This window comes from Triturus cristatus, chromosome 3_1, assembly GCF_964204655.1.
Source record: "Triturus cristatus chromosome 3_1, aTriCri1.1, whole genome shotgun sequence".
In the NCBI taxonomy this organism is placed as follows: Eukaryota; Metazoa; Chordata; class Amphibia; order Caudata; family Salamandridae; genus Triturus; species Triturus cristatus.
Genome location: NC_140583.1, coordinates 829,694,497 through 829,713,878, shown reverse-complemented (window position 1 = coordinate 829,713,878; position 19,382 = coordinate 829,694,497). Strand labels below are relative to the sequence as shown.

Below are 19,382 nucleotides of genomic sequence, written 5' to 3'. Positions count from 1 at the left end.
AAGGAAAAAGGCTCTTGCCGCCAACTGACTCTTGGAGTTCACTTTATTATCCTGGGCACAAGTCTGGGCAGGTCAAGTCCTTCAGGCCCCTACTCAGGTCTTAAACAGCAGGTGCGGTCCTTATTCTGTTCTTCCACAGGTCCAGCATGTGTTCTGAGGATGGTGCAATGGGGATGCACATTTGTGCCTGGCACCACCAGCAAGTGTTTGGTGGTGACTTTTTGCTCTAATCAATAGGGTAAAGGTTCCCTGTGGCAACCCTACCTATGTTTGCAGCAGTTCCTTTTTGCCCTACTGCAAACAATCCCACAGGGCACCTTTTACCCAAAATCCAAGATGGAAAAACCCTCCTCTGTGGTCCCTCAAAACCTGTTCTGTTGGTAGCTTTCTTCCCCCTGGGTTTGCTGCCATCCTGACTATAGGGACAAAGGTCGGGCCTTTCCAGTTGTTAGCATTACTTGTAACAGGACAGGCGCATTGAAGTTAATTAAGTTCCTGGACCCACCCCAACTGGTATTTCTGCCAGGGAAAGAGAATACCTCTACACACCCAGGCCATTGCCCCTACTCTGGTAGCAGTTATCACACCTCATTAAGGTCAAGTACTTGATTGACAGCTACTAGAGAGCTAATGTAAAGTAGCCCCAAGGGGCTGCAGGCAGGGAAAAGGTCATTTTCTAAAAGTGACTTTTCCTAAATATTATATAAAATTCAACTTCACCATTGTATTGGTCTTTTGATAAAAATACTAAACAGAGTGGTTGGATTGTTTTTTTAGCTGGTGCCAAACTCGAGATATAGAATTAATATTTTATGCTGTACTCTATTTTTCATTATATGACAGCTTGGTTGTTCCACAGTGAAAATAGCTTTTGGGTCCTTGCCACTGTAGGGACATAGTAACATTACATTTCTAAATGTCCCACTTTTAGATACTATGTACCCTTCCTTGTGGGCTACAAGGCATATATAGGGTTGGCTTTTTAATATTTAAAAGGAAGGGTTTTCCCCTGTCATAAAGGATATTTTGACAGGTTGGGTTGTAGGGTTAAACTGCAGCAGTCAGGATACAATGTTTTTGTGTGTCATACTAGTTGATGGCACAATAAGTAATGCAGTCCACAGATGGCATTTAACTTTCTATGCCATAGGTGTATTTTCTTAAGCATATACTCTGGCTTCATAAGACAGTAAATAAGCCAGTCCGGGATTAGCTAATTTCTACATGTTTTAGGGATCAGAGCACATACACTGGACAGCAGTGCCCCAATGTGCAGGGTCTAAAAGCCAGCAATAAAATTCAGCAACAAATGGGGGTGACCACATAAGCAGATATGTCTTCTCATAGTAGAGATGTGTAGAAATGAACAGTTGTTATAAGTATGTTAAGTTAAGTATCTGGGTGAGTTCACTCAGTTGCTCATTTATATGTTCAGAGGGGCTCTGCCTACTGGGTCTTTTGCCAAGGAGGAGTTCAAGGTTGTTGGTATGGGGCTGGTTTTGAAAAAAACAGGTTGTCGTTACTGGATAAGATGGCACTGTTTGCCATATTTAAATAGTCCTGGTTAAGAGGCCTGAATGAACGGCCCATGGCTGAGTGAGGAATAAGTTATGCTATAGGTTCAAAGAGTAAAGAGGGTCCTACCTACATAATGTCAACAGATTTGATGCCACCATGAATATTGATACCTGGGTATTTATAGCTGGTATATAAAAGAGATGCTCATGTTACTGGGGAGGGAGGAGGATTGGGCTGTTTACATGTTGAAGACGTCTTGTAATGGTTCTAGAATGGGCTAAGAAAGAGTAAATATTGTTGATACAATTAAGATTATTGCTGAATTGTTCTGGAATTCTACTTATTTTGAGGAGGCTCTGCGATTGTCAATTTTTAATCTTTCATAACCTTGCATTTCGTGACGGTAATGAAGCAGTTATGAAAATTAAAAAAGTAAATTGTAAAAGGCGATATTTTCCAAATTGCTTAGCTTTGTCTTAGGGAATTCCTTCACTTTATGCATCATTACCCACCCACCGTTCAGAGTTTTAGGTTGAGACCACATTTCATTGGTATCTTTTTACAATGGCTCTGACTAATGGGGTTCCCATTATTCGAGTAGAAGTGAATTCTGTTTTTCTTTCTCTGAAACACACTTAGCCAGTGGTGGTATACTTATAAATTGCATATTAAAGACCCTGCAACTCTCTCGATATTTAACACCGAGAGACCTTCCCAGATAGTCTGGTTTCTGGATGTGCAAATGGTCAGACCTTTTTATGACCATTGTCAATTTAGTTTCTTGCTCTGATAAGCTTTCTTTACAGAATACAGATTTAGCTCTGAAAGGCAGAAAAGCTGTTTATGAAAGACAGCAAAGCTCTTTATGTAGGCATTGGATACAGGGGCTGAGACAAGCAGGTTAAAGCTGCTTAGGTGGATGTTTACAAACTTAATGGTGTCCATATTGCTTAACACAGCTGTACAGTACATATGCACAGTGAGGACAAAAAGCTATACTTAGAAATAGGTGGGGTTCTGGAGTATGTTCAGAAGAGATGAATGAAGACAAGACGGCTCTTGAGCTTCTCAAGGTTAAAAGTGATGTCTCTAATTTCAACTGTTATTTTCCTGAGGTTGAGGTGCATGAGGGAGGGTTTTGTCTTCTCTTTTAGTAGTAAACTCCAAACAGTCAACTGTATTGAATTTGTGGCCAATGTACCACCTTTAAATATCATGTGGCCTAAAGATGCATAAAGCTTAATGCACATCACTAAAAGGTCCAGCTTCCAGCACATACAGGAATCATCTGTCTGCCCCTAGACTACAGGTGCCTTTGCAGTCCTCCCCCTAAACAAAGCAGGGTGAGTCCTGGCATCCTTGGAATATCGAAAACCTGAAGTGTTTAGTGTCTTCCAACATGAGAGTTTACCGGTAGATTACTTTTACAGTAGTTCTAATTTGGATGAGTATTTTTAGCAATAAAATGGTGAATCACTTTAACCATAGCTTGGTTTTCCAATTTATCATTGACAAATGCCAATCTTAAATTATAATTTGCCATATGTTTAGATTTTTGGAAGAAGGTAACATTGAAGCTGCATCCTCAGAAAAACAACGAATAGAAGAGCTCCAAAGAAATCGAAGGAAGCACATGGAGGAGAACTGTGAGGAATATCAACCAAAATACTTCAAGTGAGTGCACTGGTCGTGGCGAATTTAAACAAAGATTCTTTAAATTGTTGCTTCTTTCATATGATGCCAGTCATAAATAAGAATGTGTGATGTATCAGAAGAAGCAGAAGCAGGACAAAAATATGCCACCATCACCATATAAAACAATGTGAGCAGCAGAGTGAATATCTGTCCACTGTCAAACCACCTCAGGATAGATGTTTAGCTGAGATTAGAGGCACCATGATTCCCTTTAGCTGTATGCTCCATGGAGAAGAAGGAGGGCCACACGGGCATTAAGCAAAACATTGGCGTGAGAATAAGGGTGACCATCTCAAGAGAGGAAAAGAACTGGCTTAAAAAAAAATCCCAATTAAAGAATAAAATAAGTCAATAAGAAAATGAGCAAAACAAGCAATGGAAAATATAAGACAAACTATTTGAAGGCAAGAAAAACAAAGAGACATGGATCGAGCCAACAAGAAAAATCGAGAATTCGCTGGTAGAACACTTAGAACTAGTTGTAACTTTTTGGACGAGCTTACTATTGTCTGTGGCTGGCAGAATAGCGGTAGGTAAGATGATGGCGCTACCAATATTGCTCTATTTCTTCAACACATTGCCGTTGGTGGTGCCTTGCCAATTATTTAGGGAATTAGAATTGCTACTTCTGCAATTGTTTGGGGGAACCCGTAGGCGTAGAGTTGCACTAACAAAACTACAGCACCCTGTAACGGAGGGAGGGTTGGCTGCTCCTGATCTTGAATCTTATTCTCTGGCGGCTAAACTACAATTGTTAAATAGGTGGGTTTACTGTCAAATGAACCCTGGGGAGGGTGTTATTGGCTTACTGCCTGATTTCCAGGAGTTATAGAAGTCTTCTTGCTTCCTCGGCAGAGACTGCCTGCAATTTCTCAAGATCTGCTAGTGATACAGCAGTGCTGGTGACTTTGCCTGCAGCAAACCCGAGTCCAGGTACCCTATTCACCTGATATACAATTATAATGGATGAAGATAGGGGCCCAGGTAGGAGCATTAGCAGGGATTGAAAGATGGACTACCTTTCGGGTTAACAGTGTTGGAGACCTATATCGGAATGGAGTATTGCTTAGGTTTGAAGACTTGGCTGAAGAATTTAATATACCTAGAGGACAAGTTTTAGCACACAGGGCAGTGGTTGCAACAATAAGGAATTATTGGAGAAATATAGATGCTGAACCTGCCACACATTAGGTGTGTCAACAGCTCTGTACAGGGTGTGTAATCTTGTATCTATATTGTGCGATTTGTGCAAATATTCTTTCTCCTCTTGCTGAATTGAAAATAAAATGGGAGAGAGTTTTAGAGCTCCAAATTAATGATTTTGAACTTGGATAGGATTGTAGCGCATATACCAGCTGTTTCTAGAAATGCTAGGTTCAAATGAATATATTTCTATATCCTGTAAAGCGCTTATTTTACGCCTGGCAGGATTAACAAGGTCTATGCGACTGCTGCTGAAAAATGCCCTAGATGTGGGGAGTTGGGGGCAGAAATGTTCCATATGGTATGGTCCTGCCCTTCATTAGCGGGGTTCTGGGAGGAAGTAATAGAATATATTAATGGAATAACCTTGCGGGATATCCCTTGTTACACCCTTGGTCAGCCTCGTAGGGGGATACCCTCGTCATAAAAATAAAAAAACTACTACTAGATTTACTGACATAGGTTTGTGTTTGAAAAAACGAGAATTGACTATGCACTGGAAATCAGCGCATGGTCCTCAAATTACTAGATGGTGCAAAGAAATGGTTAAATGGGCAATTTTGGAGAGTGCTGTGTTGTTCTCTGAGCTAAAAAGAGGACAAAGGAAAATTGAAAGGGTTAAAGCGGTGGAACACTTGGTGGATTGTTTGTTGGCCCCGGAAGCAGACATCAATTCATTGAATAGCTTACTGAGTCCTTGCGGGTAAGAAAAGGGAAATCTAGTTTAATACTGATAAATTGGCTGATAATGGGTACTACTGTGATATACTTGTGCATGTGGAATATTTTGACACTTTATTTATGACTATTTTTCTTGATTAGGGTTAACTGTGGGTGAGGGGTTGATGGTATCGTTTTACTTTACTAGTTTTAGTAGACATAAGATATGTATGAAATATACAGTAATTGGAATATGCTTGAATGCTTGTGGATGTATGTCATATGAGATATATTGATATCACTTTTAATCTGTAAATTATAGTTATCGGGGTATTTCTTCTCTTAACCTATATTTTAAAATATTTATTATAATTATCTTTGTACCTTTTTAAAGCAAATTACTGTATTTGTAGTGCACATCATTTATTATATGTATTATATGCCTGTCACTATTGCACTAAGGTCTAGTTAATGAAACTAATAAACATTATTTCAGCAAAAATAAAATGGAGACAATTAGTTGTCCTCATGTCCTCCCTGACACGGAACTGTGGCTTGTTCACATGGGAGAATTGTAAGGTGTACACACTGGGCATAGTAATAGCTCCATTGTTTAGCTCCATTGTTTAACTCTGTAGTAAGAGAGGTAATAGTATTAAAGGCAGAAATTCAGACCATCTGCCTACTGATTGTATATAGGCGTTAAGCACACAGTCTGTTGCCAGCACAAACAATGTAGCACAGACACAGTAGAGAACGGCCAAGGGAAAGGTCAAACTAGGTGCCAACTGGAACCTAAGAAGAAGGAGATACCCACTAGTCAATGGGAACATATTTTACATGCAATTAGCTATTTAAGTAGAGTAAGATATCTTTGGTATTTGCACACAGCTGACAACGTTTCAAGATGATTTCAATGATTTGAACCCATACAGTCCAGCCCACCCCTGTAGTTATGTTATAACAAAATAGTCAATGGCCATCTGAATCTGGACACGCTTGAAGATGGGGAGTGCAGGGATAAGACCCATTCCCTTAAATAGTATGGTTTCTTTAAAATTCTGTTCGAAAGTGCAAAATCCGTCAAACATGTGGGGATCCATATCATAAAATGAAAAAAATGCATGCAGCCAAACTCCATTGTTGTGGTGACTACATACCGGCTACTTTAAAACTTTACTAGTGGTGGTCATTGTACACAAAAGACTATATGCTTGAAGACATTTTTCATGACTTGTTATCAGGCTATACATTTTTAAGTTTGAGACGAATTACACTATGGCCTGTGGTACTGAGATTACGGAGTGAAAAGCCATGGAATATTTTTAGGCTTTGAAGAAAAAGGAAGTGAGCACATGAATATTTTTCACATTTATTGCATCTCAGTGACAAGGCTCATAGATTTGAGTCTCATTAGTGAAGGCTACTTTTCAGGGATTAAGGAGGGAATTTCTTCCAGTACTGAAATGTGTATACCCATTAGAAAGAAATATTTAAGTTGATAGTGTCACTAGTGGAGCTCATGCATGCGTGTGCTGTTGGGTTTTTCTTGCAGCAGAAACTTCCTCTACGAGGGTTAGTGCGATTCAGCGCATGATCATTTTATGACAAATTGAAATTGTAGTAATAACATTTTCTTTAGTACTGTTCTAGGGTATTTGCACAAAGATGTTTCTAATATTTGGAGAGAATTTATATATATATCATTTTTTTATCATGTCTTGTTTGTTTTGACTTCTGTGCTTGTTTGTATTTTTTTACAGGAAAGTCATTGATGCCCAGCAAATGGAATCCTGGGTTTCCAATGATACCTACTGGGAATTAAGAAGGGACCCTGGCTTTAGTAAACTTGAAATGCCTGTACTCTGGTAAACTGAGAATGCACATTAAGAAAACATATCAGTTACTGAACAGATAACTAACTATGCACAATTATATTTCATATAGTTATATATGCGATTTTGAAGTCAACAGAAGACTTGCCATTCGCTTTTATATTCATCTTTGTAATGAGCTCTGAACTTGCATTTCACTGTGGCCCAGATCAACTTTCCGTTGGAGAGTCATTTCATCGCTAATGTACTTCTCCTGGCAATATGCCCAGTGCTGAGGAAGCAGAACAAGGATAATGTTTGAGTTTTTTAAGTCATCTAGAAGAGCGGCAAGCAGAAGATAAAGCAAGTGAACAGAAAAGAACAAAGCTTCTGAATCTCACAAGAGTCATCAAATCAGTGCGACTGAGCTCCGACCCCAAGATTAACTTCCGGTTTGACGTTATTTAATTTAGAATATCACAAATTATTCCTTCCTGCAAATCCTGCTTCTGTGCCACTGTTCATGCCTTAACATGCGAAGCTATGTAGTAAATCAATTTAAATTATATGCATCCAAAACTAAGTGCAGGAAACTATTTTTAACTAACATTAGTTTTGAGAAAATATGTGGGAAAGCCACTAGAAGTGAAGATGCTTCGGAAAGGGGGACATATCAGTGAAGCTGGCTGTGTAATCTAAGTATAGGTAGTTTTAAATTCACAAATTTGCACTTCTTACCAAATGGTTCTTCTTCTTATTTGTTTATCTTTGTTTAGCTTTATGATAAAGGGTTATTATACTCCACTTATGCAATGGGATGCAAAGGCACTTAGAACTGATGAGCAGAAGTCCTAGATGGATCTGTGATATAAAACCATTCACTCCAAAATATCCATCAGCAAAACGCTGAGTAAATAACTTTGAGTTCATTAAAGCAGGTTTATTATTAAAACCCACAATACATCAATTTAAATAAAGCATCCCAACAGTTTTTACGTGCCAATAAATAATTGTCAAGTCATACATATAATTTTTGCCATGTATTGCTGAAAATATAATGTTGTTTAGCTAAATGTAATCTTACAGGTTACCATTACCTTTCATAAGGTGGACACCTGCTATTACCTGTAATTGTTTCCTAAATGCTTTTTTTTAATTTCTTTATTTGGTCAGCCCATAGTGTTTTAATTCAATACTTTTCCCCATAACCTTATTAGAAGATACAATTGTGTCTGATCATGACCAGTCAGACCTGACCATGAATGCTCTCCTACTGATTTGCCAGATTTTTCATTTCATGACTGTGCAAGTTTGAATGTTTGGATATGAACACTATTTGATGGTAACTAAAATAGATATTAATTGCACAGAAATCATCATATGTATGTTTTTGATGAATATTGCCGTCCTGAATCAATGCAGTTTACACAAGCAGCGTTTTTAGACTTGCAGAGGTAATGGGTTTGGTAAAGTCGAGTGCAATAACGTATACATGAACTTTGCACAAATGTGTATTTGACTTGCTTACCACAGATACTATAGTAATTGAATCATATAAATCTAAAATTTCATTTAGATATCTGCCTTGTTCTTAGAAGTAAAAGGTCTTCATTGGAAAGATCACTGTTTCCCTAATTCTTACTATCTCAGTGAAAGGTGAGGCTGAAAATAGAATCTGAAGTAGGAATTTTGTTATGATGTTGAAAATATTGCTTGGGGCCTGGTCTACAAAATAGGCTTATTCTATTACTCTGTTGCACCATGTTCTCTGTTTGACTAATTTATTTCTGATTGATGTTAGCTTACGCACTACCAATTCAGAAACGTGCTTGAATACAAAATTGCAAGGGTAGAAATTTAAAGTTGTAACTAAATATCAATGCCTAATTAGATTTATATTGGCTGTTGATAAAGGTTGCCAGTCCTGTTTAGGGTGCCCATGTCCCTACCTAATGCCCAAATGATGACCCTACTTAGTTTCTAGCTCTGGTCAAAGCGGGCAAATCTAATTTAGTTAGAGTTTGATTTGTCAACTTTACTTTAGTGCAGGTTTTGGTCTCCGTAGCACATTCACTGCACAAAAGGTATTGTGCAAGTGAAAGCACAGATTCAATGCTTAGAAAAACCACTACATAAATTTCAGAAGTTGAAGGTACAAGCAGTGAAATTCCACTGCAGTGATGTTCACAAAAAAGTTACACATTTTGGAGGTTGACATGTGCTTTCTTTACCTCAACGGAGTTCCGCATACAATCCCATCAAATAATAAACAATATTATTGGACCTTACAGTTCTGATCACTAAAGAATTACAGGAAAGAAATTCAAGATCAGATAAAGGTGACTGACATTGGTAAATTGTACTTCTTCAAAAGAATTCTCCAACACAACTGTTCAATTAGTGTATAAGATGCAGTATCTGATTGGCCTTTCTAAACTATTTTTAGCGTATGGCTACGGACAGCTTCAGCTGTCTGATTGCAAGCTAATGAGACTCATACTACCAGCCATAGATTATCTTGGATATGTACATTCTGTATTTGACCCTATATGTTGGGGTAAAGCGGCTACTTTTTCTGCTCACAATTTGGGATATGTGAAGTGATAGTGACAATGCTGAAATTAGTACAGGCAAGCCAAGTGCTTTGGTATTGCCAAGGATTGTATATTAATAATTAATGGCTTGAGAATGTGGACAGTCTTGTGAGACAGTATGAGTTGGTTGCATGCAGTACATGATCCGGTTTCCTATTTCATTTGTATAAATAGTACATTGACTTGACTAATTAGGCATTCCAAACACCTTACACTCACAGGACTTAATTACCTCTTCTGTAGTTCATACATTTCTAAATTGTACCTTCCACAAAATCCACCCATAATGGCAACTTTCCTACTGGCCACTCCACCAGGATGAACCTGTGCTCCACAGCAGTGTGATGTTCGACACCTCAAAACACATTTGTCATAGGAAAGATGTGAATCCATGCTTGGCCAGACCCAAGCAAGCAGAAACATTGAACATTAATACATTTGTACCCAGCTTGCAGAAAATCAAGATCATGTATTAAAAAACTGACTTCAGTTCAAGCACATGTGCGTCTGGTGTGGGGATCCCAGCCTCTTATGTAATCTCAATGACAAGGGTCCCCTTTCTGAAAGGCAATGCTGCTAGAATAAACAGTATCCAATGAGGATTGCAATCCAGTACCACACCACAAAACGTAGTGAAATACCTCAAATTTGAATGTTGTGCAGTAGCCAGATTATAACATTTAGCCTCTCAGTTTAAATACCAAACACAGAATATACAGTAAAAAACATAATTTTGCTTCTTAAATCCAAATATGCACGTCTTAACAAACTGTGCCCAACACACTTGATAAATAACAAATTTTGTCTGGAATGTTTTTTTCTTATACAAAGATGAAACCATAACAATGGTTTTCTAACAATTACTGGTGGCATTGTTTTATTTGCTCCCTCAAAGGCAAGTGAAAAGCTGAACAATGCTCATAGTTATGTAAATGGTAAGGCTGTCCATTATTACTATGACCACACCACAATGGAAAATGAGTGCTACCATTGTGACTGAACCTTATTTTAGAGTATCTGATTTCAGCAGCAGCATTCAAATGCTGAGAATAATATTCCAGATTGTTGACCTCAGCTCTATTGTACTAAGACAACTTAAATACCACTGTTGGTAAATACAACTGGTGATAAATATAAACCACCAGTGAAGCACACATTTTCCTATAATTTGCATCATTTTAAGCAGTTAAAAGGGTGCTCACGACTTAGAATAGCATTGACTTTTTTCTCGACTTCCTCAGATGCATCCTTTTCTATCTTGCAAATGAATTTCTATATTTTATGTTGAGGGTGTTTATGTTTTGCACATTTATTTCGATGATTTTTATGATATGTGTTAGGGATAGAGGTTACTCACTTTCCAGTGAAGACTGTATGATGGGTTCCTATCTCTCGCTACATTTCTTTTGGTGCCACCTCTTGTGAAAAGAAGTTCAGCCTTCCTCCTGCTTTTATCTCATCCTTTCATGGCTGTGTGCTCTATTAATCTTATATTTTCACCCAAATGCTATATTTGGCAAATTCTCACAAGTATCCTAGCTGATATTACCCACATTTGCCCCACACCAATTTCAGATTTGTTACAGCACTGCACTCTGGGTCCACAGCTGAACTCTCTCTGATATCACTATCCTATGCAGCCTGCACGTCTTTCTCTGCCTGTATCTGATCATACACATGTTGTGGGTCCTCGCTGTCTTTTGCCTGGCTTCTCAAGGGTTTCCCACTCTTGGCTCCTGACAGGGAGAGAACACTCTTTCGTGGTTAATCTGGTTATGTGCAGGTGGTCCGCCCTTCATGAATCTGCCAGTGCTTTTGCTCATTGGCTTTTCACACATTTGGAGTTGCGTCCTTCCGTTGTGCCTCAAGCAAACTCACGCAGCTCCTCTCAGTATCGGACCTGTTTCTTTCAAGCTTCAAGCGCCACCGCTTCCTTCCTTCTCGTAGAACTCTATGGCAGAGTGCTTCACAGATGGGAGTTGGGGGTCCATATTCTCTAGGTTTTCTGGGAGCTTTTGATCTTTGTGTGTTGAAGCACGGCAGTAAGCCATGCTTTCTTCTTTGGTATTTGATTTGATGAGGTTCTTCTGTGCATGATAAATTTAAAATTTTCATTGGTTTTTTTTAGAGCCTGAGTTGTTAAGTCACAAAAGTAATTTACATTTTATATGGATTCAACTTTATGATCTTTTACATAATTTATTCTCATATACGTTGCCAGAAAAAATCATTTCCTTCAGCTTATATGCTTGATCGCCTCCCAAGAAAGGGGTTTTTATCCTATAAATGGCACATGTTCAGCGTATTTTGAGCAATATTGATCCACTCAGAAGGCCTCTGTCTGATTTACTGCATGGGCCTGACACCCTCTGAGTATAAAAGTGTTTGGGTAACACGTGTATCATATATCCTTGCATTTCATCATGCCAATATAATTTACAACTGTTGTACTCATTTCTATATCTGGACTTAGCAGGTTCTGATTATCATTGTGTTGGGTGTAAACCATTGTCCCCAGCTACCATCTCGATGCGCTACCATCTTGATGCATCAGTCATGCGGGAGTACCTAGAATCCGATTTCTCTGTTTACTTTTCTAGTCATTGCATCACTGCTAGTTCAATTATGTGGACTAGGAAACATTGATATACATCTTCTTTGATATTACGGGAATGCACATTTTGCAGATTCGTCACAAAGATCTTAATGTAGCAAAGGAAAGATAATCAGTGTTTGCAACTTCCTCTATTAATTGTGGGATTTTATATTACTACCAGAATCAGCCTAGTTACTTCAATATCTAACTGCAGCTTTAATATCCTTATATTACACAAACACATTCACTGCGCTGCACCAGTTATCGATTGAATACTCACAGCTATTCAGTGTAATGCATTCCTTACGTCTTAGGACTGTGGCACCATTTTTCTAGGGTGTAAAATGGAAACAAAAGGAACAGGTCTAAAAGCTACAAATTTCGGAGATTTCCCTCGTGCCACCAAAGGGTTGAGGAATATTGTCTGGAGCCCGAATTTTCTAATGACTATTTACATTCTGTGACAGTTAGTCGTGAAAATGTCAAACAGAACAATGAGTGCTCAACAGAAATCGTGACATAATAGTAGAAAAGTAAACAATCTCTATTAAGAAACAACCGTAATATTAATATTCAATTTATACTATGAGCTTTTCTTTTTTTTTAAAAAGGTCATGCACGCATATTAGTTGTAGGCAGCAAGAGATGTTAAAAAAACATAATTGAAGATGTTTTCCACATTCCTTACATAATAATGAGGAATTACATATGTTGAGTTTGCTTTCTGCTAGCGTAGCAGAGATCAATCCGAGCTCCATTGCTGTGTGAAGTAAGTGAGCTGAAAATAAAACGCTGACATAAGACAAATATGTTCAGAAAGGCGGAAGCACCTTGAGAAGTAACAGGAGGGATAGGGAATTTTTCAAGTTGGTTATAAACTTACATTGTCAAATGGTAGACTCTTTACACATGAACTAGAGTGCATTTTAGGGGCAGACAAAGAAGAAATAAGGTTAAGAGGAGCTGTAAGGAGAACATGGAAGTTACTCCTAAAACCATCCGTCCGTGCATGGAGTATGGCATGTGGGAAAGGACAACATAGATGAGAGTTGCTGTCATAACCTGTGACCAAAACAACACAGATGCGTGGACTATGGAGTCTTTTGGGACCACATAAAATACCAAGAAATACAATTTATTTCAATTAGTATTACTATATGTATGATAATTTAATCAAGCAAATCGTTTACATTTAGAAGGCTAAGCTGCACAGAAGAGGTCTACTGAGAAGTATGTGGAGAGCTACCTGTAGCTCACGAGATACTTCGTGGAGAAGCCTATTCTAGACCCTTCCCTCCACTATCCTTTTCAATCCAACTAACAGACTCACATGTTCACCACCCAAATTAATTTCATATTTCCCTATACTAATTCCCCACTAATCCTGTTTGGTTTCCAGAGTAGCTTGCTACCCGCCGTAATGTACGTTCATCAGGTATATATGCAAACCCTTCCCTCTTCTATCCCTCCACTATCCTTTTTCAATCCAAATAACAAACTCCCATGTCAATCGTTCAAATTAATTTCATATCTCCCTACACTAATTCACCGCTAATCCTTTTTGGGTTCCGGAGTAGCATGCTACTCGCTGAAAAGCACTTCAATGCTTTGGCAGGAGTAGTAAGGTCTATATAAATGTAATTACAATTTGTAAATTACATATGAAATACATGTACATTATGGTATTTTAGTTGCAACCTTTATAGGGCTTTGGTTTTGCCTACTACATTTTTGCAGGGGAATATTTTACATACAAATGCGTGATAAAATACATATTCAACACCACAGGATGGCAAGCCATTATGACACAAGGAAGATCAATAAAAAGCCTTAGTTGTCATTAAAAAATTGTGATAATTAAAACCATTATACCTCTAAAATGTTCTACAATGCTTAGATATGTGCTCCACACCCCGTGGGTAACGGATACTTCAGTCATGCATGTAGAGCATAAGAAATGTGTTTCTCTCTTCCATTAGCTCCTGGAAAACAAGCATTGGCAAAGCCAGTAGGTCTGAATACTATGTTTTAACTCGGCAGCACAAGCACAGTGAAGTAAATTCAATAGAATTTTTTTCAATTAAAAAAATAAGTTTATAATGACCATTGGTCTTTAAACCACATAAAACACACAAAGTCACAAAATAAACAAATGGTGACTGTATTGAAGGATCCCTTGCTTTTGATATAGTCCTGTATTGATTCTATTTCAAGTAATAAGGATGACAATTGCAGTGAAGCCCCTCATACAGTTCAATGGTGGTGCCGATGGTGGAGGCACAAGACACACCCATACAGTCAGAAGCATTGGTGAGAGATGAATAATTCACTGAACTGAGCCAAGACGTGAGTGATAAAGTCTCTAGCCAGCGTCTGAAAGAAGATGATGGAAAAAAAGCCGATGGTTGAAGGGGTGACCCAAAATTTCACTTTATACGTATTGAAAGCAAGTGGTCTGTTTGACAGCTGCTGTCAAAACCCACATCTGGAAAAAAGTGTTGCATTGGCTGCTACAAGCTAGTCCCAATTTCTGAAAATGAAAAGCATGCCAACTTCTCAATGGGGTACTTAATGAATGTAGGAACTATGTGTGCACAATGAAGCCTCTAGTTTAAAATGTGTAACTTATTTGTAAATGTCATAGGACTTGGTAATGGATATGTGACTTACGAAAACAGCACTACTTTCAATGAATTGATATTTTGAACCATGTTGGTAGTACAGTATAAGTTTTAAGAATGTAGAATGTCTGAATGAATTTTATTTTTAATTTTTTAATTTATGCAAGCGTCCAATCCCTGGCTACGACCACTGAATGTGCCAACCGATTTTGCTGCTCCTAGTTTTAGACTCCCGGAAAAATAAAGTATGTATCTTGGTGCCCGTAACATCAAAAAGCATCTTACCTGCTTAAAATTCACCCTTAGTGAACTTATAACTGGTCATTAAAAATATGTGGATACCCACGTACAACGTCAATCTTGCGCAATTGATAGTTTTAATTCTGAGACAGTTTGATATTCTAAAAACTCCCTGAAAGTGTATTTTCATTAAGTATAACATGTAGCAATATTCACATATGGATCTTTATTCGTTTTTTGTTTGCCTTCTGTGGTATGAATTTTAACAGCAATTTCCTGACTTGGCCATAGCATGTTAAGTGGGCAAGATTAAAAGATGAATATAGACGATAGGCTGTCTGTGAATTTCCCCATTTTTCATGTTTAATATCCATTCACATGAAATAGATTTTAATGAATGTCCTTTGTTACATTGGCAAAATATATTTGTCACACTAAGGGCCTCATGTAGGTAGCCAAATACCGGTCGGTAACGGCCGATTTTCGGTAAATATGCCGTTACCGACCGGTATTCAGACAAGTGAGATGTAGGAGTCCAAAAACCAATTTTCGGTAAATATGAGGCGGTAAATACCGATTCATATCTTCCGATTTCTAAAATACCGATTCATATTTACCGAATACATAATTAACGAATCGGTAAACATGAAGTGGTAAATATGAAGTGGTAAAATTGTAAAATGACATGTAGGAGCACTCGGTAATTAAGAAATCCAGTAAAATCGGTATATAAGAGTCGGTAAATAACACGGATTGAAAGCAGGTGGTAACCATCAACAGTGCAGATGAGCAATCCCAAAATGCAACAGCGTGGACAACATGCCCGCTATGTACGTCATTGCAAGGCGCCTACATCTACAGGCAGCAGGACTGAGGGTATGGCGACGGGAGGAACGCATCTACAGACAGCGCATCACACAATTCCAGCTGACTGATGCAGAGACACATGACAGGTACAGGCTACACCCCGAAACCATCATGGACTTAATCAGGGACCTGCACCCACTCCTGGACCAGCCAATCAGAAGGGCGCACGCCATACCCCCACATGTGCAGGTGCTCTGCAGCCCACATCTGTTGGCATCCGGCAGTAATCAGGTGGTGACAGCTGCGGTGGGTGGGGTATCCCAGAGTTGGCCGTCCCCTTCCTTCAGGAAGTCCCTGGATGCCATGATGCAGAGAATGCACCACTACATCAGCTTACACAACACACAGGCTGCACTGCAGAAAACAAAAACAGACATTTCTCACATGGCACAGTTCCCCCATTCCATTGGCTGCATTGATGGTACACACATCCCAATCTGTCCACCAGCTGACACAGAGCACATCTACAGGATCAGGAACTCCACCCACTCCATCAATGTGAATACCGAATTGAATGAATTTGGGAATGGTCCTGTGGGTGGCAGAACCAAAAGGTGGGCGTATGCTATTCACAACGAAGTCTGCAAGTTGTCGCACAGTGAGGCGGCTTCCAGTTTGAGAGCTACTGACCAAGCAAACATGGAGAAGGCTTCAGCCGTCATAAATAATAGCTCCAGCACTCTCACTTCTAGGATTCATACATGAGACAATAGGCACATGCAAGTACACGGCGCATGCAATGTACAAGCCCCGATTGTGGCGTGCGTCCTACGAGGTATCCCAGTGCCTGTGATGACACCTTCTTACACTCTGCTTGCAAACGGTATTTTTTACATTATGATTGATGAAGCGTGCTGCGGGATGTGATTGAGAATCCCGTACATTACTGTCTCGCATGAAGTTGGCTGCTGCAATACTGTTCTTATTCCACCCCCGCATGTGCGGCGGGATGTTCCCATCTGGCCTTCGATTCCAACCTTGAAAGCAGAGTTCAACAAGTGGAGCTGAATAGAGCGCCATTGTCCCACAAAGAGGTGCCTTTGACTTCCTCTCGTGAAAAAGTTGTCCTTCACGTTGCTAATACGCGCAGTGATGTACAGGCGCCTCTGAATACTGACCTCCCCCTGCATTTCGGCTCTTTGATCCGAACTATTATCAATGCCTCGTCCGCCACCGGCCTGGCTCATTTTTTTAAACATGTGGGCTCGGATATCGTGACCTCTTTCCAAACTATTTTAGGTGTAATTCCGGCATTTGTACATTCACTTTTCCCGTGCATCTTTGGAGGTGTCCCGCTGCTTCTGGCGCTAGTGGCAGGTGTGCTGCTTTTCCTTTTCATACTCCGGAATGGCTGCTCCTGCTGTGCCACACGAGCACCTGTCCCGTCTGCATCTTCTTCGTGATAGGATGCTTGACTTCTATGGTACTTTGCCATTGGCGACTTTGAGCCTGGCTTATGGATTATCCTTCAGGTATTCCTACTTCACCTGCGTACAACCTGTATTGCACTGCCTGGATTGTCCCTTTGAATGGCCTCTGGATTTGTGCTTGACCAACATGGTGTCTCCGGTGCCGGATTTCGATCGACTGATGAGGCCCTTGGTGTCTCACGAGTTGGCCTGTTCTGGTGTCCGGATCATGGCGTGTGGTGCGGCGCATGGTATCCTGGGTAATTGGGACATCTCAGCGGCAGCCTACGACTTCTTGTCCATGAGCTATTTTGAGGAACATTCCGGGTGCCCTCTGATTGTACTAGAGGCTCCGTTGGTTGGAGAACACGTATGTTCCTTTTCTTTACTTAATTGGATGGCTGAGACTTTTAGTGGCCCTGAAAACGATTTGTTGTTGGAAGCCGTGGCCACATTTGCTGCCTATACATTCATGGATTAACTGGATTGTCGTCCATTGCGCCTGTGCTACTGGACAGCACCCTGGCGCAACATTCATTTCTGTTATTCATCGTTTTACTCTTCCTGATGGTCGCCTTGAGTTTTTAACTATACTTGCATTGTGTTTTTTGGGATTTCATGCTGCGATTAATTGGACTTTCAGACTTTGGCGCTGCATTGGTTACGCCTTGTTCTGCTCTGACGTAACTGAACTCTGCGTTCTCTCTTTTCTTGCCTATTACATGTTGCTTCGCTCAAGGGGGCGTGTAGTGAGTTCTCCCTGAATACGTACATACATTGTTCAGTTAGCATGACCACGTTGAATGTTCTGTAGCCATATTTTTGTCTTTGCACACGACACTGCGTTTACATGTTCTTTCTTGAATAAACTGCTGACTCGAGACTTCCTTCAGACGAGTGCATTCTGTTGTTCCCATCCAAAGCTCTGCGCAGCGACCTTGGTCTGTACATGCTGTGACACACAGTCTGGAATTTTACACAATGCATGTTTTCCACTCTAGGTTGTTCGACCCACTATTTAGCCATGACACACGCGCAGCTGCACATACCTGTGAGTTGGTGCTTTTCATATCACAGACATCATGTTTATTGGTCAGACCGAAGACGAGCCTTCCTGCGAGACGGCTCCTGATGCTCCTGTGATGTGATTTCACTGAGCTGATTTGTGAGGTATGGGGTCCCCTATTCAAGCCTGAGAGGCCTTCTATGATGACATGATTCTGATGTTGGTTACTTAGTTAAGGGAAGGTGGTAGTATCCTCGGTATTTTCCGAATCGCTAAATACCACCTCGGTATTTTCCGAATCGGTAAATACCGCCTCGGTATTAACCGAATCGGTAAATACCACCTCGGTATTTACCGATTCGGTGAATTCCGATTCGTATTTACCGAATGTTACCGAATCGGTAACTGTTACCGAATTTTTACCTACATGTAACTTACCGATTCTTATTTACCGATTCGGTACGGCTCGGTATTTAAGAACCGGTAATATTTATTTACCTACATGAGGCCCTTAGTCTGGCATTTAATGTAATTCAATAGATTATGGTGTTACATATGCAATGCTGAAATAGTGTAAAACTCACAGCAAGAAAGTTCATAGAGTTATAGAATTATGATGCTTAGGGTGGTTTTCCAAATGAACACCCCATTTAAGAATAGCCATTATTTATATGAGGAAATACAGATGTGTTTGTCTGATCCTAAACCCGGTTTTTGAATGTGCAATGTTTCCATGTACAGCACTTGTTTCAAAAGTCTTCCAAACTATTCTTAATTCACTTATAAGCACACTCTAGTGAGTGAAACTGTTAGGGTATGTGTGAGAGGGTGTTCACAGTCTTGATGCGAGTTGCAACTGTGGTCCTGCAATTCCCAAACACCCACAGATATTAAATAGTATTTCACTAGCAGTCACCGAGATAGAGTGACCTTTGGTAGCGTATCTAGAACAGCAAGACTGAGAACGTGAAACTGTTTGAGGATCACATAGGATAGACCCTTTAAGGCAAGTTCTTCTCCAATTCTCCAATGCACATACATCATCCCATAGCGAGATGCAGAGGGTCTTGCTAATGTAAAAAGATCTATGTTCCTGCACCCTTTATTGGTGATGAGAGCAAATGAATAACGAAGAGTCAGGTGTCTGCCTGATACATGC

General features: G+C 39.8%; 1 protein-coding gene across 4 annotated transcripts in view; it reads left to right on the top strand.

Annotated features, from left to right (window-relative positions):
- The window catches only part of OSBPL6 (oxysterol binding protein like 6), a 690,319-nt gene extending 682,404 nt beyond the window's left edge, over window positions 1-7,915 (top strand). For all 4 annotated transcript variants that reach the window (XM_085645216.1, XM_085645218.1, XM_085645217.1 and 1 more), the window contains 2 exons: window positions 3,070-3,192; window positions 6,840-7,915. In XM_085645216.1, the coding sequence (XP_085501342.1) occupies window positions 3,070-3,192; window positions 6,840-6,948 (232 nt within the window). In that variant the 3' untranslated portion in view covers window positions 6,949-7,915. The remainder of the gene's footprint in view (window positions 1-3,069; window positions 3,193-6,839) is intronic.
- Window positions 7,916-19,382: the final 11,467 nt, after the last annotated feature.